Here is a 17663-nt window from a genome sequence, read left to right on the forward strand (position 1 = left end):
GTGGGGTGTCTGTATGCTGTGATGTCAAGCTGTTATTGGTTTTTTTTTTTATCACTGCTGATGATCGCCCCTCTCAGTTATCCACCTCTGATATGAAAGACAGAGTCTTTATTGCGAAGTTAGACTGTGGTTACTTAATATTTTTATTGTGATCTTGTGAATATATCCAAGGCCTTAACTTCTAAATGCAGAGGATGCTGGGTTCAAACTGTTCTTGGGAGTTCAGTATTGGAAAGTAATGGAAATGTGAAATGTTTCCCTACATTACTTTGTGTATTTATCATTCTAAAGGAAATCTGTGTCTTTGTTGTCGTCTTTGTTAAAGGGTGTCAGTGCAACAAATGCTATATCATTAGGTTTGGATCATAAATCAGCCCCCAAAACGATCCATTGAAGAAAACTAAATAAATCCTATTTTGCATGTGTGTGCTCTTCTTTCTGTCTCAGCACTTCTAAAACGCCTCTGGTACCAGTTCACTGTGTGTCAAAGTATAATTAAAGTCAAACTTAGCAGAAGCTTATCTGCGTCTGCATTCAAGGAAGCTGAAACGGACAGCTCACGTCCTGTTCTCAAAGTTATTTCAAAGATGGCTGACAAAGAATGAGCAAAGGAAGCAATGCGATGAGGAGAAAAGTCCATTTTATCCTGTGGGAAGGTATTCATGATGCTTTTGACTGACAAGGTTGACTGATCGAATAAACTACAGAGTCCATGTGTACATTGTAGCTGAAGCGGTCCCACGTGAGCCAACATGTAATAATTCACAAATACAAACCCTCATTAGGAGGATGTGTCTTCTCTCCCACTGGTGAGGCTGAGTAGAGTTATTGTTAATTAAAGTGTTTTCTACCTGATTTTAGCAATCAGAGATTAGATTTTGCCTCATACTGTATCATAATGCATTTATATTGTACAGACAAATAGGATCCTCATGCATTTAGCACATACTGATTATATTATATGTTATATCACATTATAGTGTATCATATTATATCTGATCTTATTGCCTCTAAATGTCTTTGAATGTAGTTTTAGATTGTTATTGTTTTGTGTCGGGTGTGTTGTAATGTGTCATAGCATGTTAAAATCTGTCCTGCTGCATAATATTGTTTCAGCTGTATCCATTGAATCATTTTGTATGTCACTGTATCATATTGCGTCTTATCCCTTCGCTTTACATCATTTACAGGATATATTGATCCATATACATATTATACTGCATCATATTGTATCATATTACGCATGTATCATATCACCATGTGTCATATAGTGCATCTGTCAAACTATGTGTATTGTAATTGTTTTGAATTGTATTGTAGGTATCATGTCACTTCATATCAAGTAATTAATTGTATTTTGCACATCATAATATTCATCATATTGTATTGCATGGTAGTCTACTGTAGATATGTTTTGTATGTATTGTGTACAGTCAGTCGTCTTACTGAGTGTGACACTGTCAGTTACCCTACAGAACATTTTCACAGCTGATGTCAGGAGAGCTGTTTGTTTACCACGTGTCTCCTTGTGAGTGCCATATGTCTGCATCACTCGACCGTCAGCGTACACAACAGCTCCACTCACCCTTATCTCAGTGTTATACCTTAAGGCAACACATATCTGCTTTCCTCCTCCCTTCTACATTTTCCCTTTTGTCTGTCTCTGTCAGACCACTGCTACATCTGACATGATTCTGCTCTCTGACCCCCTTTTTGCTGTCTCAAACAATTACTGTCCTTCTTTTATCTTTTTCTTTCTGCTCACTGCAGTGACTAACACACTGTGCACATCTATTTCCTGCTGAAGACTCTTCTCTCATTCTAATTAAACTATGACTCTCCGCTCTGCATGGATCAGTGACAACCAGTAAAGCAGTTATTCATTTATTGAACCTGCTCCGTTGGCACATTGCTCTGTCTCTGCAGCCATGAGGTTACAGTGAAAGGTCAGCCATCTCTGTGCAGTGACCTTTATAATAAAAACTAGAGTGGCTGTGCATTTTAATGGCACTCTGAATGACTCCAAGAGCAGTTTTAGGGATATCACATGTAGATCAAGACATGATCTGTAAGCTACGGGCACATCTGAGTCGTGATGTTAGACCCTTTCAGCAGATTCTCACTCACTTACTTACTTTCAGCAACTTTATCCTCAAACGGCTCAACATATTCTGTAAAATGCTAAAGTATGCAGCAGGATCGCTGTGCATCACAAACAATTTACTGATCAATAGAAAATCTATTCCAGAATAGAAAACTTCATTAACGTGTTCATAACAGGCTGCGTCCAGGTTGACTTGCCATTGTTTGAACTGAGGTTTGGACTTTGTCCTACATTAATGTGTAAATTACATTTTAATGTTGAAGGAGTTGGGGAAGAGTTTAATTCAATGTTACGTTAATATTTGATAGGTTTTGTTTCTAATATTTAACTCTTAAAGCAGTAGCAGCAGTAAGTAAGAGAGTTGGATGAGAAGATTGATACTACTATTGTTTATGTGTATAGCATAAAAGTACAAATGAGTGAACACAATATCCAGATGATATTCAGTGAAAGTTTAGGAGCAATCACGTTGATCAAGATTTCTGCTTTCTTGATCCTTCGAAAATGGGTTAGAATTATAAGAAGATGCACCTTGTCTAACTCTTGGAACCAACATCTTTACAACATTGCAAGAGCACAGGCCATATTGATTTTGGTTAGCTCTTGACTTTCCAACCTCAAACTGAAGCAATGTTTTTTTGAGACTGCTATTTTTTTCTAATTAATTTTTCAGACTCTACTCTTATTTGCACGTCTGTTGAAGTGTGTGTGTGCCTTCGCATTTTAAAAGGTATTGTTTTCACCCAGCTAAACAAATGCCAGACAAATGACTTTTGTGAAACAGGAGACACTGAAGCTCTTCTACCTCGTGGCTGTGCTGGGGCTGCCTTCTGTAACAGGTTTGTTTCACAAGGTTGCACCTTACAGTCACATCGGCAAGCAGACGTCTCAACACCCACATCATAGCTGTGATGACATCCTCCTTTTTTCAGCAGATGAATCAGCTGCAGTCACAGAGAGCAGAATGAGGAAGCTGTTTTCCACTGCAGCTGACAGAAACAGATAGGATGAAGTGTCTATGCATGCATGTATTTGTGTGTTTGCTTGCTTGTTTTAGCTTCACTCTATGCTTGGTCACTCTCATGCCATTGTTTCTGTTAGTGCTGTGCAGTTGGAAATAGTCATAGTTTCATAATGATGGTTCCATATAAGATTAAGTTCCATGTGACCAATAACTGTGATATCAAGTGTCATCAGAACATGAGGAAGCTTCCACCTGTGGAGAATGTTTCTTTTACTGGATTGCCATCTACCAAGAAACCACCTAAAAATAAGAGCCTTTTTTATTGCGGCGTTTCAAAGATGCTCAGCTCAGCTGCAGCCTGGGGCGGTACACTGTCGTGCGTGCAAACACGCAGAGGAAGTCGCCAGGTTTTCTGTGAAAAACAAAACAAAACAAAAATGGTCTCAGACTCAGAGGAGTGTTAGCCTTATTGAAATCCTTCAGCACACACATGCAAAGCACAGGAGAAGAACGTGTGCAGGAACTCTTTGGTGTTGTTGTTTTACCGTGAGACCTGAGAAACACATAGTTGCCTTTGTGACAGGCCTCGTGCCGTTTATGTGGAAAGCTCAACAGAAAGATGCTTTGGCTTTGCACTGTTTTTAATGTATGTCATAGTCTTTCTTTGCAGAAACTCTTTTAAAAGTCGAATGAAAATTTAATGGGATCGTGTTCATTATCTTTGCCTCTGAAGTGAGAATACAGACAAATGTGACGACAATTACATGTGGCAAGCAAGCACAGAAGAACTTTTCTTGAAATGGATATGCACGAACACTTTGAAGTGGGGTGACAGTTTCACTCTATCAGTGTGTATGCGTGTATGTGTGTATGTGTGGCGTGTGCGTTGTTCTTGTATTTGCCTGTATTCTTCTTCTTCTTCCTGGGAGGAAATCTGCCTTCCCATGCATGACAATAAACAAAACTTTGCACATGGGTACTGTCCTATGCAAAACTTCCTTGACTGGCATTGTGGCTTAATCGTGTTGATGGTGATGCTATAGCAACTGTCAACAACAACAAATCAGCTGTACATGCTACAACGTTGCAAATTTCACCAAATTGTAGCCCCGACGTACTGAAATGTTCAGGTGCGTTGAGTTGGCTGGAAATATGAAGTCCATCACATCACATCACTTTTTAAACTTATCTCCTCCAACTCCAACATTGAGCCCACAGCGAATCAAAATGTTTTACTGCAAACAGCTACTGCGAATTCTGGATAAATAAATCTGCAGCGTTCCTGAAATAACATGAAAAGTCTTTGATGGCATGGGACATGGTGAATTCCAGTATTGTATTATAAAACCGAATTTTTGACACTATTTTGAATTTCTATCCTCATTTAAACTATTTTTAAACATTCTGACCTCTCAAGCATCTTCTGAAGCCTTTGAATTATTTTGTAGATGAAGTATAATAATGTCATGCTCAATAGGGTAATATAGTATACTGTATGTATGTATGTATGTATGTATGTATAATTTCGGTTTACCGTTCATTGACATGGATACCAGACTTCATTTCACGAGTCAACTCTCAGATAACTTATCACTTATGCATTAACAATAGTTTGGTCAAGTTAGTTTGTATTGCTTCAGGTCTTTATGCTGTTAAGTTTTTCTTAGATTTTGAGAAAGAAGGTGAACAAGAAAAGTAAACTCTCATTTGATTAGTTTGAAAAATACTGTATAATACTGTATGTTAGATAGCCTTTGTTGCTGTATTCTATATATAAAGTATGTACATCACAGTACTTACTGTTCAGTACATGGGAATGCAGTATGTGCAACACACAACATAACCATCGTCTGCCTTTACATGCGTGGACAGCTGTTCTTGCAACCCTGGTGGTTTGCGCAAGTCTTAGTGAGAAGCTGCCTCTGATTATCACATTTATCTGTGTGGCTCAACATGATGACAGTGTGCTATTGTTGGGGGAGACTGCAAATTCAAGACCCAGATGATGTAGAATAATCATCTTGGGCCTACTCAGCGGTATTACAGACACATGATTTCAAGGTTTGATGATTTGATGTGGACAGTGCTGCCGATGGACGCTCCTGTATTTCTCATTTGTCTTCCTTTTTTCATCTTCCCCTTTTTCTCCTTATTCCTCCTCAAAAAGCAGCTATAATTTTTCATCTTTTGTTGATCTTGATATTCAAATGATGGATTTCCTGTGCAGTCAGTCAGCAGTGAGACATTTACCATATAGGGATACAACTGAGAGGAGGGTTAGTTGGCAAAAGGAAGAGAAAAGAAGAACTAACAAGACTCACTTCTCAGGTCTCAACTTGTTGACAGCCGAATCAGTATAGGGTAGTGAACACATTCAGTTCACGGTTCATAGCAATCAAGCCAAGTCTCTCTTTTTTTGTAGTCATATAACTGTAAACCATGTCTGGTTGTGTCTGTACCTGCTTGAAACACCAGCGAAGCAGAAGAAACAAGAGCAAGAGAGAATGAAAAGAGCAAAAAGAAGGAGATAGATAGAGACTGAACGCCAAAGTCAAAGTTTCTTCTCCACCTTCAGCCTTAAATGTTTGAATTTCTGCTATTTTTACAGATCTGATCTCATCCATCACTTGTTAACATCAGTAAATATTGTCAAGCACTACCAATGATCTCTCTCTATTGAGCTGCCTACCACTGGATTGTCATAGCGCGATAAGAGATAGAATGAGTTCCATTGTGATGCCGTTTCACAGCTGTAAATTCTCATAGTATTATAAACTGCAAACTATAAGCTGCACGGTGTTTGGCCTTCTGATAAGCAGTGATTAAATTTATGACCACTATTCAGCAAAAGTTACACACTGCCAGTTTCTCAGGAATAACCCAGTTTGGTATTTTCCTATATATTGCTATAAGCCCTTTAGGATCTATATGAGATAACAGAAGTATAGGCACTTGTGTCATGTATTTTGGGGTAGGGGAACTAGAGGCCACAGTGGCTGAACTGTCAATTTATGTGCAATTCTTTCACTTTCATGATGACTCTATGACTTGCAGATAAATTAGGAGTCACCTTCTCAGTTTTGGAACCAAACAAAGTTTGAGTGTCTCATTTTGAATCTTGTATGTTTTTAATGAAAAGCAAACAGGTTGCTTGTGCAAGAGCAACATGGTTGAGAAAGAGCTCATATTAAGTCCTGTTGAAATACAGCCAATAGTCCTCCACATCAGACAAACCTCTGTTAGACTTCACTAGAAATATAACACACTGAACTGTACACATATTGCGTCATGTGTAACTCAATTTTTTTCATTTACCTGTATCCTGTGTGCTTCCATGGTGACCAGAGAGGAATTAAATGCTTTGGTACCTGGTCAGGTCAACTTCTTTCATTCTTTCAGAATTATGTCGCAGAATCAACTTTGGAGATAGTTTTTACAGTAAAGCCACTCCAGAGGACTTAGATTCAGAAATGATTTTCTTGCTGTGTGGTTCTTCTCGTGTTACACACACGGATTCACTGGTATCCTGTTTACACCAGTCGGTTTACTTGACGTGGGCAGATGGCTGCACGTCACCTACATTCAGCCGTACCCACGTGGGTGCATCCACTGTCCTACAAGACCTCATTACAATGCAACACACCCAGTTCAGTGCACACACATAGTAAGTCTCATGCCCTTAAAAGGCGTTTTTCAACTGCTTACTGTTTCTGCAGAGTGCTTTGTCTCTCTTCAGCTGCTCTTGTGCAGACTCTACTGGTGAAAGTTGGGATAGGAGAATGAAATTACAGTTTCTCCTCTGGTTACTTCATATTACTGGGTTTTTGTGTGCGCTTGCATGTAGTTTTTGTGTGTAATTTTCTGTGAAATCAGTTATGGGATAAAAGTGGGTAAGGGAACATCAGTGATGCCATTAGATCCAAAATTAAAATCTGTTCGGATTTACTATTTAGCCCTATTTTCTGGAAAGCTGCATTAATATGTTGATGACTAAAACAGGAATTTACTCTATCACTTTCATTTTTTTAATGATGTAATAACATTGCATTTTTTTCCTTTACTTTTTACTTTTAAACCATTGAGTGTAATTTAAAATCTTTTTGAGTAACTAATGATTTCAAGTATCATTACAAGACCGATCCATTCTGTCCATCACTTTTCACGTACACATGCATTTCATTTCTCTGACCATGTGGTACTGAGTATGTGTGTATCTATAAAGATGGATTGATTCAGCTACATATTGTCAATAAAACAACAACCCTGCGTGTCAGTGAACGCACCCCTACCAACCAACGGCCAATTGTTCCCGCCTCCGTACACCATGGACCAGTCACAACGAAACAGGTGAATATTTGGCTCATTTGATTGGCTCCTACAAATGCCATCGTTATTAACACCAGGAAGTTTACATTTTGCTGTCACAAGACGCAGGATGGAAAACCCTGCTGCTCTTCTTTGAAAGGTTAGCGGCACGTTAGACACATTTATAAGTCGCCTAGCTTTGAGAACATCATGCATGTCATATATTCACACAAAGTATTTCATATGTAGCCCTTTGTGTAAAGAATACAAATGAAGTAATGATGTGCGTTGCTAGCTAGCGTGAGCTAATCATCCATGGGTCCAAAATCAAAAGTCCTGTTTAACCATGGAGACATCTGCTATCTGAATTATTAAATACTGCCATCACCGCGTGGAATATGACTCAAAAGACCTTTAACAAAACAGCGGGAGAAACAACACGTGGCGAAATATAATCTAACACATGAGGTCATTAAATTTCACATTTCATATCGCTCTGACGTTGTGTTCTGTTGTTCTGCATCACCTGTATGAATATGCTGTCTGAAATCAATAAAGCACAACATGTATTCTCTGTATTCAGGGCGGATTTCTTCCTTAATGGTACCGTAGAGCACCATGGGTAACACAGAGAGTGTGATGGTGCAGAAGCGGCTGGCCCGCTTCCGCCCTGAGGAGCGGCCCGTGGTTGAGGGGGTCTTTGACAAGCTCCAGGGCAGTGCTGGGGGTCCATCAGGAGTCCAAGGGAAAACATTGGCTGGGAAGACTCTCACGCTTGAGATGCTGCAGGTGTGACTGTTCATGCAGTAAATAAACCTTAATTAGTGCATACAGGTGTCATTCCAGCAGTTTAGCAGGAACAAATATTGTCAAAGTGAGATTAAATTGAAGATTAAATATCAGCATGTCTGCCGGTGTGTTCTACTCCTCCTTCTCTGTCTCCCAGTCCTCAATGGGCAGCCTGGTACCAGACTCCATGGTGAGGAGGGTCTACCTGTGCATGTGTAGTATTGACCCAGCACCCACAGCCTCAGGGAAGTCCAGCACCTCTGCTCCCTCTGGAGTAGGTCGAGAGCAGTTGGTCGTCTTCTTAGCAGACACTCTGCGGGGCACCGCAGAAGAACGGGCTCCTCTTGTTATGGCTATGTCCCAGCGTGGAGCAGGGTCAGCAACGGTTGTCACATGTGAGCAGGTGGCAGAGGTGAGGACAGACTTAAATAGGAAATAATGCTGCTGTTTCTGTGTTGTTTCTCTTGTACTGTTTTGTCTTTCTCTTCACTCTGCTTCCTCCATCCTTCCTTACTGACACCCTGCTCTGGCCCTTTTCCCTTTCTTCATAGTTCTTACAGGACCTGATAGCTGCTGTAGTTCAGATTCTGGTCCACAGAGGGCGCCTGCAGGGCTGGAAGCCAGAGAGAATGGGTGATGGCTCCCTGGGTGTCAAACTCCTGGCAGAGCAGATGTGTTCTGAACTCAAACCGTCAGGTAAACAGGTGATTTGAAGGTTTTTGAACATATAAATACTAAGTAAATGTGACTCTTCTCTCCTTTTGTCACCCTGTTTCACCCCACAGATCAGGGAGGTCGTGATGTTTCCTGTCTGGAGGACTGGATCTTCAGGGTCTCCCAGGTATCGTTGTACCTGGAGATGCTGGTAGCTGAAGGCCTGAATGTGTCCCTGAGTGGCAGACCGGCTCCCACCTTGCTGCCCCCCTGCAGGGAGACGCCCTGGAAAGAGCTGAAGTGTCTGCTGGACCTTCCCACCGTCATGTTTCTGGCACCACAGGTCAGAAAGCAAATGTATATGATACCATGCTGGTAGATCCTGACCAAAATTTGTTTATTCTTTCTTTGGTAACAATATGGCATCCTGCCTAACCCCATTACTGACACAAAAAACATAAAATAAATCACTATTAGGCCAATACTCATTGTTACTGAATAGATATTTAGGTGCTCACAAACCCATCTAACCATTTTGTGTTTGATTTGATTGAATGTATTTTACATGGTGGAATAAAGTACAAAAACTGGCAATAACGGTGCCTTGTTTTAGTGACATATGTCAACTGTCAGTGGACACTGTTGATTAGAGGCATGCCACTCATGTTCCCCTGACATTTACTGATTCTTACTGTTGCTGACTGTGTTGCTGACTGTATGTTATTTCTGCTCCAGAGTTATGTACCACTTTCCACTGACAGATAACAGCGTACTGAACCCGGTCAATTTTTGCTGCAACGTAACATTGCAGCATTCAACAACTTCAACAACACTGTCTTGCCCTGTCACTTACATCCAAGATTACTTTATAACAGCTGGGATCAAACAGTTGCTGATGTGATAAGTTTCCAAAGTTGTAAAATCCTGACTGAGAGTATTATAAACCTCTGTGCAGTGTTTTGCCTCTGAAAAGCCTTAAAATGATCTGTTATCCAAACTGGACTTATTATCATTCAGGAAATAGTGCACAGAATACCTGTGCTTGGGTCTGTGTTGTATCTACAAGATGACACTGACAAACGTCAGACAAAATTCAGTATTGTCAACAACACAAATTAAAATCTGTACTGACCTGTTTTGTACATGAGAGATAATCAGTGTGAATACTACAGTATAAAATGTAAGTAGAGAAATGTACTCAGTGGCCACTTTATTGGGTACATCTTACACCTGCTCATCAATGTGAATATCCCATCAGCCAATCCTGCAGCAGCAAATCAACACATAAAAGCATGCAGATATGAGGTTCAGGTGTGCCGACCAAGCATAGTTTAAAGGAGGTAGAGGAGTGTATGTCAGTGGAACAGCAGTCTAATACTGCTGGCATTCTGTAACCACAGCAGTGGCATATGTCACTAAGGCTCATCATATATTGATGGGGATTGGTGTGTGGCAGTGGAACATGACTGACAAGCGACATGCCATAATCATCAGTTTGTCTCTTTGGACCGGAAATAAGCAGGGCTATAGTCATACAGTTACCACTTCTATTGTTTTGACCTATTTTATTTTTACGACAGGAACTAACAGCACTACCAACACTGAGTCAGGCAGAATTGCATGTGCTAGAAACCCACGAAATCAAGTAGCAAGAGGTTTTTCCCTCATATTTTGTAGGTTCAGCAGTATGGTGATCAGTTCCATCTGCGTCATTGTTATTTCGTTTTACTTTAATTCATCAGACACCACCATCACGCCCTCAGTGGAATCATAAACCAGAAACATCCTGCACATAATTAATCAAATCATAATATAAATGTGTCTGTCATAACTTCAGTACGTCATAAGTGCCACTCACGGCATTATTATCAGATTGTAATTTGAGTTTACTGTTACTCATAGTTTTGACGTCTTTTACACAGTGATCAAGTCATCATACTGTGTCTCATGTATCTCATGTAGATTTCTGTCATTCATGGTTTTGTTTGCTTATATTTGTTACCATTTATGCAAAGCTTTGTGTATATTGTATATATTGTCTAAAACGAACAGTTGGAGATATTCAAAGACATTTCCTGAAGGCTGTATGTATGTTTGAAGGAAAGGTAATAGTATGTAGCACCTGTCAAGGTCATTAAAGACAGAAGACACACCTCCTGCTGTCCATTAATCTGTTTAAATAATGACAAGGGATGTCATGTAAATGATCACATAGAAATATAAATATTCATTTATTCATACGACCATGTTATAGAATGACTGATAGCTTAAAGCTGTTACAGAACCACACAGGTGTTTTCACATATGCTAGCTGATTAGACAAGCTGAGTAGAGTCCCACTCAGCCAGAATACCTGAAAACACATGCAGGACCTTAGAATCGTAAACTTCTCATACAACACTATTCATATTCACTCACACTGTCCTTGTACAACTCTGTGTTAATCTCTCCAGCTGCCAGACAGCTACAGCGCCCCCTGGAGGTGTGTGTTTTCCACACGGATGCATGGGGAGAGCTTCACCAGGATGGTGGCCGGCCTGACAAAGCGTGGGCCCACCCTGCTGCTTATCAAAGACACAAAGGGACATGTTTTTGGGGGCTTCGCCTCCCACGCCTGGGAGGTCAAACCTCAGTTCCAGGGTGAGAGAAGGGACTAGCTCTGTCTGATCCCACAGCACTTTCATGTTCTATGACTTACAGACCTTCGATGTAATTTGCGATTTGACGAACGTCATCTCTAGCGGCTCTGCAGGGAACACAGTAACGTTAGACTACGTGAGTCACACTCTTATCTTTGCAAGTGAACCACAGTTTGCAGCCTTTGAAATACGATGCTGGGTCAGGCTCAGCTCTGAACAGGCAAGACTTTCTTTGGGGGCCTGCTTACTTTGGCTGGAGCTGAGAATTTTGAAGTAAGACTAGAAAATACATATATAGTTAAACTATGCAGTATACTATATAACATCATAAAACATCTTGTTTTATGAGGACATGACAGCCCTTTGATATTGTGCAACCACAATGTTGCAAGAACATGCCTGCTATCTGTAAAGTGGGCATAATCCATGTATGACATTAATAGACAAACACACACATTTCTTGTACTTCTGAATAATGATTGATTGGACAATTGCTGCAGCACCCGAGCCAATCAAATCCATCCACTGACGTGATCTACCCATTGACATGGGCGGCCCTGGGATCAGAGGGATACTTGCATCAAGCAGTAACATAATTAGAGTAAAAGAACAAATATAATAGACCTCTGTACAACTTCTGACCATTTTATTCATGATTTTCAAATAGTATCATGTTCATTTGACTAACACTACAGCCTAATTTATATTGCCTTGCCCAATATTTTTGCAGACTTCCTGCCCAAGAAAAATCATTTGAATAATCCTAATAGAAAATTTGTTTGGTCAGTCTCTTATCGGGTATGTCAATCAGTCTATTCCACAGTCGTGACATGTTGCCCTTATATCTCACTTCACATGGCTCCTATTTCATGTCACCACATACTGCAAGTTTTGGGGCCATTTCATGCACAGGTGGAATTAATTCTATTAATGATGGCACACTGGTTACATTAATGTAATTAATTCTGCCTGTGCTTGTCCTGCTACAGCAAGGCAAAACATGTCTGATGGGTAGAAAGTCTATAGGAAGGACGGGGTGATACAAGGACACTTCAAGTCATGATTTCATGTAAGAAGCTTGGACAAGATTTCTCTTAACACCGAGGCCAATGCTGCTGCGTGATGTCAACATGGCAGCAAACATGGAATACGGAAATGATCGGCCATGATTAATTAATTAATGAGCTACACGTGTCAAAATGTCTGGCCAAATTTACAGCTGATTTAAAATTGAACAGCAGTCGAACTCTTGATGAAACTGTTGATTCTGTACTGCTCAATGAAGAACAGAGGTGATTTGTGTGTATCACTTTTACCACATGATAACAAAGCTTCATCACACTCAGCCACACAGGAGTGAAGTGTGTTGTTTCAGATTGAAAGCAGAGAATTTAGGCTTTTAAATCCATAACAGTGTGGGAGAAACAGTACCATCAGGCTGGCGTGGAGCAGAACCCAGATCAGGACTGATACTAAAGCAGTGATAGAAGGACACTTTGAGGAAGTAATACCGCTTGTTTGAATACTGTGGGCTGTCACTTGATTTTTCACTCAGATCTTTCTAATTTGTATATTTGTCTGTGCAGGTGACTCCAGATGCTTCCTGTTCACTGTGTTCCCCAGACTGAGAGTTTATACTGCAACAGGATACAACCAACACTTTATGTACCTCAACCAGAACCAGCAGACCATGCCCAACGGACTGGTGAGACCGCACTAGTGAAGTGTAGAGCTTAGATTTGTGCTGCTTGTGGCCTGTGATTATCACATGGAGTTTAAAAATGGAATAAATGTAGCCAGTTTCTCAGATATATTGTTAGGGTTGCATCATTACACAAGTTTTCTAATTTAGAGGACAGAAACCTTTATTTTAAACTCCTAAAGGCAGGAAGGGGGAGGGGAGTATGACCTGCACCAAACTTGAAAAACTTGAAACTTCATAGTTCCTGCCTGTCATGTTACCACTACGACATGGAGTTATTTATTACATGCACCAGTGACAAAGCAGACGCCCCAGTAACCAGTGAACACACAGGATACTGTTCGGTGGGGTTAGTTAGCCAGTCAGGGGTTAGTCACATTCGGAATATGTTAATCTGTTCTTTGATTCGAGTGCTCCACAGAAACACATGTTTTTGGTGTCAGAATGGTCCTAAAAAGGATAGAGAGAATTTTTTTCTCAATTGCTTGTCTTCATTCTTTCTGTGTCTCTTTGTGTGTTCCGGTCTTCATCAGGGTATGGGCGGTCAGCATGGTTACTTCGGTCTGTGGCTGGACAGTGATTTTGGCCGTGGTCATAGCCGCGCACGCCCCAAGTGCACCACCTACGGCAGCCCTCAGCTCTCTGGAGATGAGGACTTCACCGTGGACTCAATGGAAGTGTGGGCGGTCGGAAAACCCCCAGAACCAGAGGAGGTGAGAATGCTTTCTTTTCTGCCTCTATTTGTTGTACATAATAGAGGGAGACAGGAAATGAGGGGGTGGGGGGTATGAAAAGCACTAAAGGTCCCTGGCTGCAGTCGAACCGGGGACGTTGAGGTTATGCGGTATGCTAACCACTCAGCAATCAGGCACCAATTCTTTGTTTGGCTTGCAAAGGTCAAGAAATACCCAAGAAGATCTTGCTTGACATAATTCCACATCTTCAACTGTCCGACCCTGCAGGCTCACAGCAGTGTTGTCCACAGATGTTACAGTAATATGCGAGGGGCTAATGCTGCTGCTTTTCGGGGGAGACACATGGAGGACACAGCAGGGCCATCTGCTGGGTAGTCAGAAACTCACAGGAGCTGGAGGAGAGATGTGGGAATGAAAGAGGGAGACGTCGAGACATGCGTAGTAGTTTTGGGTCTTTCTTGTATTGTGCAGTCAGGACTAACAGTACAAGTTTGTTTTTCAGGTCTTAATCTGTTTTTTCCCCCAATGCATATAAGATAAGAGAATATAGTGTTAAATAATGCTGCGTTCAAGTGCCCTTGGAAAACTCCTGTTTGAGAGCTGGGATATTATAAATACAACTTGCCACACACTGAAATCAATTCACTAGACCAGGGGTCGGCAACCTTAACCACTCAAAAAGCCATTTGGATCCATTTCCCACAGGAAAGAAAACACCGGGAGCCACAAAACCCTTTTGACATTCAAAATGAAGAGAACACTGCATATATCGTTTTTTACCTTTATGTTACGTATAAACAAACTATAGTGTGTTGCATTCATGAAATCAATGAACTGCTAAAGAGAAAACGAAATCACATTTCTGCATGCAACAAAAACATTTTGAACTCTGAAAAAAAGACGCTGGGTTGAAGGTTACTTTCAAATAAAATACACAATGTCTATTTGAGTCCTTCTTGCATTTAAATTGCATTAAAATTTTTCTCTTACTTAGTTAATTTTTGCTCCTGAACCTCAGCGCACAGCGTCTGCACATCATGGCGGTATGACGTCACCTTCATCTTCGCACAGGACTGTAAACTGTGGTCTGTCAGGCGTGCGCGATGTTTGTTTTTAATGTAGTTCATGTTGGAGAAGACCTTCTTCACATATATATGTATGTATGTATGTATGTATGGAGTTGGCCTACCTGAGGTCGAAAAGTTCAAAAAAATCGCGTGCCGGCAGGTGTCACACATTGGCAGTTGTGACGGATATTATGAGCAACAAAAAATGTAACACGTTTTATTTTGATTTTACAAGATCACCATAATCTTCAAATTTAGAAATACATTTTAAAAACTAATGGACTAAAATAAAACACATTTAATTAGATAGTCATTATTTATTTTCCAAAGCCACAGGGAGTCGCACATGCAGCTCTGGAGCAGCAGGTTGCCGACCCCTGCACTAGACCTTTGATAAGACTCACCACCCATTTGTTTTTGGAATTCAGGCATGCACTTTAGGCATCTAATTAGCTGTATCATCTTTTTTACAATGTAACGCTGTTTTGAATGCGAAGAATGAAATCCACGGTATTCCTGTGTGTTTTGTGTTTCAGGGCGAGGAGGGGGGGGGCAAGAAGAGTATCCTGGATGTGGATCCAGAGGTCCAGGCGATGATGGAGATGACAGGGAAGACTCTGCACAGTCAGGGCCTCAGGGAGCCCGAGGAAGACCAGGACCAGTGAGGGACTACAGGGAGACACACCAAAACACTTTTACCTTTTTGAGGCTCCCAGTCCACCTGGTACTGACACAACTTGATCATCTGACATAACTGGATAACTTTTACATCTGACTTTCAGACACAAACCACTGCTTCTTTTAATGGCACACATGCCTGTAGTTATCCTCATGTCTACACCAATCAGATGTCAAAGATGGTGTTGGCTATAGATGACATCATCCCGGCATTAACCAGGCTAACAACGCCTAACTATGTCTAAAGGCAGGCTTAAATTGGTGTGTAAAATCTGACCTGACCCTTTCAGGCACAGTTCAAAGCCAGGAAAGGGACCAGTGTGTCATGGGTGTGTTCACACTTCTTTCAACCAAGCTACACTGGCGTTTGAGAGAACAGAGGTGTTGTGCATGAATATTTGAGCAATATCGGAGTACCAGTGTACCAGTAAATTAACACTGGGAATGATCCTGAAGGTCAGGGTTCAGGTCAGCGTAATTGCAAATTGCTGTGTGATAGATTATTTGTTGCTACAGTATTAAAAAACCTTCAGGATTAGGAGACATAATCTGACACGGACATGTTGGTCAGCCTCTCCAACCTTTTCACATTCTGAGCCAGTCCATCTACTGAACATGTGAACAAGATCCTGCACAAGCGGTGTAACCATCTGAGAAGCTTAGGAGTTATTCAGGGAATTTCTCGAATACAAGAGGATAATCAGCTGTTTGTTCAAATACCAGAGGTTGTACTGTACTTCATCAGTCCTCACACGGACTGCTGTGGATAAGCTTCGTGGATACATGGCACAGAAAACCTCTTTGAACTTCCTGTTTATACTGACTGGATGCACCTCTGGATTTTTATTGTTTTATTTTTTCTTATCAACGTCTATGGCTTGTTCACCTGCATGATGACCCAGACATTAGATGAGAGGTTATGAAGTCATCGGACCGACGTCTCTAATGAATCAACAGACGTGCAGTAATATGATCGTAATTGTGCTGTTAGAAACATGCTCACTGCCTCTTACACTAATTTCAGTTGTCATAGAATACAGTGTTTGATGGAAGATTTTCTGTGTGTGTGTGTGTGTGTGTGTAGTGAATACATTATTACAGTGTGGCTTGTATTAAAGTAAGAGGGCGCCTGGATGGTGCACATACTCTCACTTGTGTTTCTCAGTTGTATGAACTGTTCTAATTAGCTTAGTTAGTGTGTCTTCGTTTGGTCAAGTCTGACTGACAGACAGGCTGTAAAATGTTGTCATAAACATGAATGACAGCATCTCAATATCGACACTTTGACCTCTCTGATTGCACTAATACAAACACCTGCTCAGAGACTGAAAGGCTCCTCTGTATTCACCCCCCCCCCCCCCCCCCCGTTCTGCTATCATGCAAATTACTGAGGCAAGTAAAGTAACATGCAAATCTGTTATATAATCTTACAGCAATTCGCACACAGCCATGAAGGGCATGGCTCCATAAAGAATGTGTATACTTGTCCTTATATTTGTGTATGGAAATCATTTTGTTATTTTAGTCCCAGAAATGTGACTACACTTCAGCCACCGGATCACCTCGTTATAAGACCTTCGTTACACTTAATCCCCCCCGAGCGAGATGGAATGCTGTTTTCAATCAATCAGCAGAACAAACTTTACTTTTTCAGTGCAGAACCTGTCATAATATAGGGCAGTTACAAGTTCTTTATGGGCCCGTGACATATCAATGCCTGTATGGACAGTGGACAAAACAATGAAGGACAAACGCACAAATGTCATGCATTACATAGTGTATATAATCATATATAATAATAATATATTTTAAATTAAGCATTCATGCTGCCATAGTTGGAGATGTATTTTCAGTCGTATTTGCTCATCTTGTGATCCTATTAAATTAAGAAATATCTAATTCATTGTCTTTTTCCGGAGTCCTCAAGACATAAAGTTACCCAGTAATTTACAGATTTACAAAAGTGGGGATTAAAGGAACTGGAAATAACTTGTTTTCTCTGCTACTGCAACACTCATCCACAATTATTTCTTTAAAGGACATCATCATCATCATCATCGTCATCA

General features: G+C 40.8%; 1 protein-coding gene across 1 annotated transcript; it reads left to right on the forward strand.

Annotated features, from left to right (window-relative positions):
* Positions 1-7460: 7460 nt before the first annotated feature.
* Positions 7461-17496, forward strand: meak7 (MTOR associated protein, eak-7 homolog). The gene is made up of 9 exons (XM_076734036.1): positions 7461-7533; positions 7957-8162; positions 8320-8574; positions 8714-8858; positions 8948-9159; positions 11270-11456; positions 13042-13160; positions 13691-13870; positions 15456-17496. The coding sequence occupies exons 2-9, from the start codon at positions 7992-7994 to the stop codon at positions 15582-15584; spliced, it is 1398 nt and encodes a 465-aa protein (XP_076590151.1). The 5' UTR covers positions 7461-7533; positions 7957-7991; the 3' UTR covers positions 15585-17496.
* The last annotated feature ends 167 nt before the right edge of the window (positions 17497-17663 follow it).

This window comes from Chaetodon auriga, chromosome 6 (genome assembly GCF_051107435.1).
Source record: "Chaetodon auriga isolate fChaAug3 chromosome 6, fChaAug3.hap1, whole genome shotgun sequence".
NCBI lineage: Eukaryota > Metazoa > Chordata > Actinopteri > Chaetodontiformes > Chaetodontidae > Chaetodon > Chaetodon auriga.